Source organism: Arvicola amphibius, chromosome 7 (assembly GCF_903992535.2).
Source record: "Arvicola amphibius chromosome 7, mArvAmp1.2, whole genome shotgun sequence".
NCBI classification, from domain to species: Eukaryota; Metazoa; Chordata; class Mammalia; order Rodentia; family Cricetidae; genus Arvicola; species Arvicola amphibius.
In genome coordinates, this window is record NC_052053.1 from 43,331,718 (window position 1) to 43,339,973 (window position 8,256).

The following is an 8,256-nucleotide window of genomic DNA, read 5'->3' on the forward strand; positions in this document are numbered from 1 at the left end:
CCCTTCACAGAAAGGCTGAGCCAAAGTACAGCTAAAGGGCTTTATTTGATGTCAGGTATGGGAGGGGAGGCCAAGGTGTGGGGGAGGGGCCGTGGGGAGTTTGGTCCAGGAGAGGTGTGGTACAGGGATGTCCCAGTCAGGTTTGGGGAGCAAGGCTTGCTCAGCAGGTGCAGACCTGGGTAGCTGCTGTGACAGAGAGAAGAGAGATAAGTCCCCCCCATTGTGTAGGAGCAGCAGTCAGGAGTCATGGACAGGGACGTCCCAGGGCACATATTGGACAGAGATCTCTTTCAACATGATTCTGTGAGGTCCCTGCTAGGATGGGGTCCTCTGAAGAGATCCCACACCACTCCATGAGCAGCCAGGTGTATCCCACTCTGATGAGAATGGGAAGAACGGGACAAGGCAGAGACTAGGGACTAGGAGAGACCATGACAAAAAGGAAGGACTTCCTCGCTGTTCTGGAAACTACACTCAGGGCCACCTCCCTGGTGACAACACCTGTCTGTGGGGATGGGATGAGGACCAGGGCTTCCTGAGACAGGCATTCTAGGCTTCTCCATATTCCTACAGGTGGGGCGGGGTGTGGGGAGACTTACCCTAGTCGGTTTCAGGCACACAGTGCTCTGTGGAAACCAAAAGAAGCCCAGGGGTGAGAAGGGCCCTGTAGAGGACCCCATCACACCTGCGACTCAGACCCTCCCACAGCCAAGACCTAAGGCAGGGCCTGGCAACCCTGGGAGAGCTGACAGGGCCTTGAAGCTGCAGGACAGAAACCAGAGATCCAGAGAGAGCAAGGGAGAGAGTGGACAGAAGCACAGGAGACTTGGAGGTACATAGGGACACCGAGGGACAGAGGCTCAGAATGTGACATTGTGACCCTGTGGAAATGATGGAGATACCACTGAGACAAAGGGCACATGGACAGACATGAAACAACACATAAGGGACAATAACACCAGGCACAGAGAGGACGCAGAAGCACACAGACAGACATGGTTTGGGGCCACAGACAGGTAGCAGTGATATAGGGGACACAAGAGAGGCATGGACAGTCCTGTTCTCACCTTCCAGCTTTGGTACAATGATGTTTTCCTCTTTGAGTCCCTTATGTTGTACAAATTTCTTAAATTCTTCCATGGCCTCTGGGTTTTCCTCAGGGTTTCTCCCTGTGGGGAGGTCGGGCAGGCTTAAGAGGTGGGGCTCAGCTCTGCAGAGAGCCAGAGACACAGGGATGGGAGCATTAACCAGCACAAAGATTGAGAGAGGATCCTGGTGGTTAACAACGAACTGGGTGTGGACACCCAAACACTGAGGGACCCTCTATCCCTAGGGAGAACCTCTGCAGACGTACAGGTCACTCCACAGACCTGTAAGAGCCCTGAATCTCAGGGACATGAGGCTGTCCCCTGACCCTAGAGGATCCCTTCCTCCCATATGGGCCTCTGCCAAGACTTTCCCTTTGACCTGACCCTTGACTGAGATCCCTGGAATTGACATTTACTGGCTCCAGGGGTGGAAACCATTCCTGAGTGCTCAGGTTTCCAAAGGCCACAAAAGCCCCAGGCCCACCCAGTTTTAGCCACTTTTCTCTTTGAGTCTCACACATTTCCTGGGTCGTACCCTTGGCACAACACTAAGAGTCTGCCCAGTCCCAGTGCCAGGCATGTGTGCTGGAAGCAGAGACCAGACACAGGACTTGGGGCCTCCATGGCACCTCACCGATTAGCTTTCCCACACCAAACAACTTCCCAGGGAAACGGCCTTCACAATAGATGACATAGTGGCCCTTCACTGGCAGCGCTTCGATATAGATGGACCTCTTGTCGTCAACTGCAGGTGAACAGAAATAGCGCTTAGTGTCTTATCCTTGAGGCATCATTGCAGACCATGTGAGGGAACACCTTGGAACACTTCGGTGGTCACCCAGGCGACCTGTCTAGTCTAGCCCTGGCCTTTCCATCTTCTTCATAGTTAGACAGGAGCCATTTCTTGGAAGCTGTCAAGACCCCTTAAGATGTTCAGAGAAGGGGATGAGGCTGGACCCAGACCTGAGCATCCATCTCCCTGCCTGGCTTTCTGTTCTTTAGCATGGTTTTCTCATGGGTCAAGAGCTGAAATCTAGGCTGGGGACCAAGAGACAGTCAGTCTCTGGGCCTACTGCAAAACGACCTCTATATCTGGTATGTGGAAAGTGAGTGGATGGTCGGTCCTACAAGCTGGACCAGGCAAGGATTCGTCTCTCCAAGGGCTGCCACTGCAGGACACCCTAAGACACAGGGACTCACAGGAGGTGAATTTGCCAGGCTCCTCAGTTTTCTTTATCAGGATTTTAACGTCATGGCACTGACCGTTCTTCCTGTAAACACAAATCCACAGTCAGGCTGCTCTCAGCAGCAGAGCGGAGCCTCTCAGCTCTTTTGGTGACTCAGCCCTGGTCAGGTGATCTCCTAAATTCCATGTTCCTGCTTTAGGAAAGTGCTTGGGAATGTGTCCCCTCAAATTTGGAGATTTTTAGTTTCCCAAACTCAAAGCATGGATAACAAGAAAGAGACAAACAACTACGGGGTGCACAGTAGGGGAAACGTACCAGAATGTAACGTCATTCTCCATATTTCCTCCTTCCAGGGCTGTCACCTTCACAGGGAAAACCTTCGAGGGTATCTTGTGACTGGGTAGGCTGCCATCGTGTATCATGGCCTTTGGATACCAGATCCCAGAGTACTGCCGGAGACAAAGCTTTGAACATGCCCAATAGTGGCCATGATCCTATCCCAGGCTCCAACACATGGGCTAGCACCTGAATAGACACTCAGAGCCCAGGCTGCAGCCACTGAGAAGGGCTAACCCTGTTTGTCCCAGAACCTTTGGTCAGAAAACAGAAACCAGCGCTTTAGGCTACCCAACACCATGATGGTAGAAAGTGTGTGCTCCCCGTCCAGGTATCTAAACTCTTGAGGCCTACACATCAGCACTGGATGAACGCCCTTGTCCATGAGGCATTCTAGTTCTGGGTATCATGTGAACAAGGACCCCTCACCAAAATCTGCTTTCTGTTCCAAACCCCTATCCTCAGGAGGATGCCCACCTCCTTGTAGACTGTTGCAAACAGTTCTGACTGCTCAGTGCAAGTCAAGTTCAACCTTCAAGGAAACATGCTGCACCTCAGCTCAAATCTACCAGCACCAAGCAGAAGACCATGCCTTAATCCCACCCCTCCACACTGACGGTCTTTTCCTCACATCCTCCTGGTAATCTGATGGAAGTTCTTGGGCCTTCAGGACAGCCACCAGCCCCAGAAGCATGTAGGTCAAGAGCAGGCTCTTCATTTTCAGTCACTAGCTGGGCTCTCACACAAGGCAGGTCACCTGGGGGAGGTCTGCTCTGGCTGCTCACACGGTGCCCTTTATATTCCCCGTGGCCAGGGATGTGTGCCCACTTGGCACTGACCACGTCCCTCCCGTCCTTCTCTCATGGCCAAATCCACATCCATCATGGAGGTGGAAAGTTGTTGTTGTTGGGATCTGATGACTGTGAACTCAATGTCACCTACAGATGAAGAAAGACACACAATGCCCTGCAATGTCTGTGCCACCAATACTGTGCTCCCAATGGACCCTGGGAAGATGAGTGAGTCAGGGGCAGTGAGGTTGCTCATTGGGCAGGGAGGGAGGGCCAGGCTTCCCTTCACAGCCCTGACCTCCATCTGCCATGGCTGCCCTGAGCTGTGTCCACTGAGACCTGGATTCTGACCTCCTGTGCAGAGAATGGGGCTGAGCTACATCACCAGGGACTGTTGCTAGTCCCCAGATGGCTTGGCCGCTGTCCGGGAGGGAGGCCTCTTCATTGTCCTTTTCATGCCTGGATACCCCATGCTAAACCTTTCCGTAAGTGGGGACACAGACTCCTGACTCCTGCAGATTGAACATCATCAGGGCAGACCCCCTGCCACACTAGGCCACACCATGACCCTGACCCAGCAGTGGGCTCTGCAGGGCATTTCTTACTCTCAGATGTCCTGGTTCTTTTCCACTGCCCGGCCAATGCCATCTCCTCAACCACCAGGTAGGGCTCCATTTCTATAGTGCATGTCATTATATGTTGGCTGAATGAAGAATTCCAGCCATACATGAATATTTGTTGCATGAAGAACAGGTGAAGGGGTTTCACATCTGTGAGCTCAGGGGGATTCATCTCTAACAAGGGGATGTGGCCTCCTGCTGTTCTTGTCATCTGAGGAGCTGCTGAGAGAACATTTCAGAGCCAGGGCTGCCCTGGTGCAACCGAGGTCCATGTGTGTTCATTTCTTGCCTCCTGTGCCCTGAGGTGGGATGAAGGACCAGTGTCCATCACAGCCTGACCTGAGCCCACCCCAGTGCTCCTATTGAACTCTCTTCCTCTGGAGTCTACAGCTTCCCTCCTTGATAGCTCTGAGCACCCACAGGCTCTCCACATGGCCAGATCACACTCTTTTTGAGTAAATGATGCAAAAACACCACGACCCCATGTCCCAACCTGTGTTCTGAATTCATGATGTCTGCCCTGGCTCCAGGCCTTAGCCCAGCTTCCTTCCAGTAGGATCTGTGCCTTCCACTCCCCACTCTGCAGTTCCTGAACTTGGCCACCTAACCTGAAACCTAGAAGGTCAGGTCTGGAGAAGGATTTCATTTCCTGTGTGGCTGTCTACACTCCATGGCTCTGGAGATGGGTGCTGGTCCCACAATGGCATCTCTGTGCCTGTCTGGACCAAAGGTGCATGGGCTCAAGTATCCACAAACAATCTTAATGAGCATTCTCTGACTTGACCTGGCTTGTGCTGAGGAGCTAACACGGCCTAGGTCTTGACCTCTGTGTAGAATGTGTTGAGCAGGAGGCCTGACATTCTGGGTGTGAGAGGGGAGGGCTCTTTAGGACCAGAGATTAGAAAACAGGCTATCATTTCCAACTCAAGGCAAGGCATCTCTGTACCTGCCAGCTTGTCCTTCATTAGCGTGTTTGATTCATTCCTCTGAGCACCTCACCACACAGGCTCTCGTGTCTGATTCCCTGAATCAGATGAGAACACTGTGCCTGTGATTGACAGAGCCAGGGACGCTGTCAATCTGCTGGAGGTCATTGGAACTTGCCAGGTGGCTCTCATTATCCATTTCTCTGGCCTGTGTCTTAGCACCTGATTCATCTCAAGGTTTCCAGTTCTGTTCCTTGCTGTGACTAAGGTGGCAGCAGATAGCTGCTGTTGCATTTGAGGAACGGACTCTATTTGAATCCTGCAGTGTCAGTGCTGGGGTGGCTACAGCTGATAGTGCTGATGGCTGACCCTTACTGTCCCCTGCCACTGCGGATGAGATTTCTTAACACCAGCAGACCAGCAGCTCCCCAGTCTAAGCCTGCATTTCCCTTTTGTGTTTCTCTGACCCACAGCCTTGAAGGGCAGGTGTGAGGTTGATAACCACACTGTCATGGATGGTCTGTAGCTTCCCCCACAGGTTCCTGTGCGGCAGGCTTAGTCCCAGCTGACAGCCCTATTTGAAGAGACTGCAGACCGAGGCCAGGGTTGGTAGAAATTAGTCATGGAGAACACCTTGTCCTCCTCTCTGCTTTCCTGACAGCATGAGATGCCAGCTGTTCCTCCTAACCTTCTCTGCAATGATGCTGTGAGTCCACAGGCCATCTGCCATGGGACCAACCCATCGTGGGCAGAACCTCTGACACCAGGAGCCAAAATAACTCCTTCTTCTTTAAGATGTGCTCTCGTGTGTTTAAGGCGATGATGAATACCTGGCTGATACATCATCAGCATGGATGGAAACTGAGAGGATCGTGGGGCTGTGCTCCCCTCGGGATAACATGAAATGTCCCACCTGTGACTCAGAGTGTCCTCAGGGGAGCCAAGTCCCAGTTGCTCCCAATGCTAACTTCTGGTTAAAATGAGAATATATGACCTTAAAATATCACCAGATGCCAGGCTTCTGGCCTCCAGAACCGATCAAGAATATGTTGTAGGTTTCTGATTTTGTTCTCTTAGCAGTGCTGGGATCTACCCCAGGCCTGGCACAGGCTTTGGTGCACTTTACCACCAAGTTCCATCCGATGTCCACATTTCTGGATTTTAAATCATTTAGTTTGTAGTACTGTGCTATAACTGCCCTTAAAATCATTCCTAACTGATCAATAGTTACATTACATGCAAATGGTCAAAATCCATCAAACACAGCATAGTGACTAGTACAAATGGCTGAAACCGTATGATGGCTATTGTTGTCTACGAGGAATCTACTTTAAAAGTGCTGATGGAGGTGAACTGGTGGAAAAGTATAGAGTTGCAGTAGGTCAACTTTAATCTAACAAGATGTAACATCAACTGATGTAAAACCTAGAACAAAGCAAAATTAATTGGATAGTAAGGGGCAGTGTACAGGACAGTTATGCCATTCCTTGGAGAGGTGCTGCCATCCCAAAGGTTAACGGAGCAGGCAGTCAACAGGGCAGAGCAATAGAACTTGGAAGCCTGGAGAGAGAAGGCCATATAGGTGCAAGCTCTCTCTTCCACCTCTCTCCTGAAGAGGTAACTTCTGCTCTTCTCCCTCTCTGCCTTTCTCTCTCTCTGCCTTTCTCTCTCTCTGCCTCTCTCTCTCTCTCTCTCTCTCTCTCTCTCTCTCTCTTTCTCTCTCTCTCTCTTTCTTTCTCTCTCTCCATCTTTCTTCCAGGGTTCTAGTCTCAGCATTCACAATATGGCTCACAGCAGTTTGTAGCTCCAGTTCCAAGGGATCAAATGTCCTCTTCTGTCTTCCATAGAGACTAAGTAAGTACTCAATATGCGGGCAAAACACACACACACATATAGATATAGATATAGATATAGATATAGATATAGATAGAGATAGAGATAGAGATAGAGAGAGATAGAGAGAGATAGATAGAGATAGATAGATAGATAAAATGAATATTTAAAAAATAAAACAGTATTGAAGAACATCTCAGTTAGGTTTTCCATTGCTGAGAAGAGACACCATGACTACAGCAACTTTTATAAAGGAAAACATTTAGTTGCATCTTGTTTGCAGGTTTAGAGGTTTAGTCCATCGTCATTATGGTGGGCCGCATTGTGAGCATGCAAGGAGATATGGTGCTGGAGAGGTAGCTGAGAGTTCTACATCCAGATTTGCTGGAAGCAGGAAGAGAAAGAGCCACCAGGGTTCTGGGCTAAAGTCAAAGTCCACCCTCCAGTGACAAGCTTCTTCCAATAAAGTCAGACCTACTCCAAGAAGGCAGCACCTCCTATTCCTTGTGAAGTAGTGCCTCTCCCTATGAACCTATGGGGGCTATTTTCATTCAAACTACAACATTTCCCTCCCTGCCCCCCATAGACTTAGATCCATATCATAAAACAAAATGCATTTAGTTCAATTTCAATAGTCCCCATAGTCTATCACAGCCTCAACACTGTTAAACACCCACAGTTCAAAGTCTCTGATGCTCATGGTAATCTCTTCACTATAAGCCCTTGTAAAATCAAAATGAAAAAGCAGATCACATCCTTATAACATACAATGACACAGGATATGCATTTCCATTTCAGAGGGAGGGAAGGGAGCAGAGTGAGGAAACACTGGGCCAAAGCAATACTGAAAACCAGCTGAATAAACTCCAAACTCTGCATCTCCATATCTGATGTCAAAGCCTTCTTCAGATCTCCAACTCCTTTCAACTTTGTTGACTGCAGCCCACTTCTTTCTCTTGAGTTGGTTCCTCTTCCTGTTAGCTGCTGTCCTTGGCTGGTACCTCTCAACTCTGGCATCTCTCACATCTTAGGGTCTCCAAGGCAATCCAGGCTTCACTTCCACAGCTTCATACGATGGCCTCTCTGGCTTCCATAATCAGGGAAACCCCTGTCACACAGCTGGCCTCAGAGGCTTTCCTTAGTCACAGAGAAAGATTCCACAGACCCTTTCTTCTGTCTTTGACTCTAAATCCAGAGCCAGGTGGCTGAAGCTGCCATGTTCTGCTGAAACACAGCATCAAATACATTTTCACCAGCTTTCTGTTTTTGATGGATTCTTTCACTGCCCAAGCTTGGCTGGCCTAGAACTTGATCTGTAGATCAGGTTGGCCTTGAACTCAGAGCTCTATCTACTTCTGCCTCCCAAGTGTTGGGATTAAAATTTTGGACCACCACACTGGGCTCTAAACTCTTTTAGTACTTTTTACAAATTGGAAGCTTAGTTGGGTGGGATCTTTCCCTGAGGTCACCACTCC

The 8,256-nt window shown here is 49.8% G+C and overlaps 1 protein-coding gene across 1 annotated transcript; it reads right to left on the minus strand.

Moving 5' to 3' along the window:
- Nucleotides 1-600: 600 nt before the first annotated feature.
- On the minus strand, nucleotides 601-3,329 carry LOC119819733 (odorant-binding protein 2a-like). The gene is made up of 5 exons (XM_042055387.1): nucleotides 3,243-3,329; nucleotides 2,591-2,724; nucleotides 2,289-2,359; nucleotides 1,723-1,833; nucleotides 601-1,169 (listed from the first exon to the last, which is right to left on the minus strand). Exons 1-5 carry the CDS (start codon nucleotides 3,327-3,329, stop codon nucleotides 601-603), a joined length of 972 nt encoding a protein of 323 aa, XP_041911321.1.
- Between the last annotated feature and the right edge of the window lie 4,927 nt (nucleotides 3,330-8,256).

Excerpts from the sequence above, each read along its gene's own strand:
- LOC119819733 (XM_042055387.1), bottom strand. The coding sequence starts at position 3,329 with ATGAAGAGCCTGCTCTTGACCTACATGCTTCTGGGGCTGGTGGCTGTC. Across the intron at positions 2,360-2,590 it reads GAGAATGACGTTACATTCTG|GAAGAACGGTCAGTGCCATG; the intron begins GTACGTTTCCCC and ends TTGTGTTTACAG. Across the intron at positions 1,834-2,288 it reads GCCTGGCAAATTCACCTCCT|TTGACGACAAGAGGTCCATC; the intron begins GTGAGTCCCTGT and ends GTTCACCTGCAG.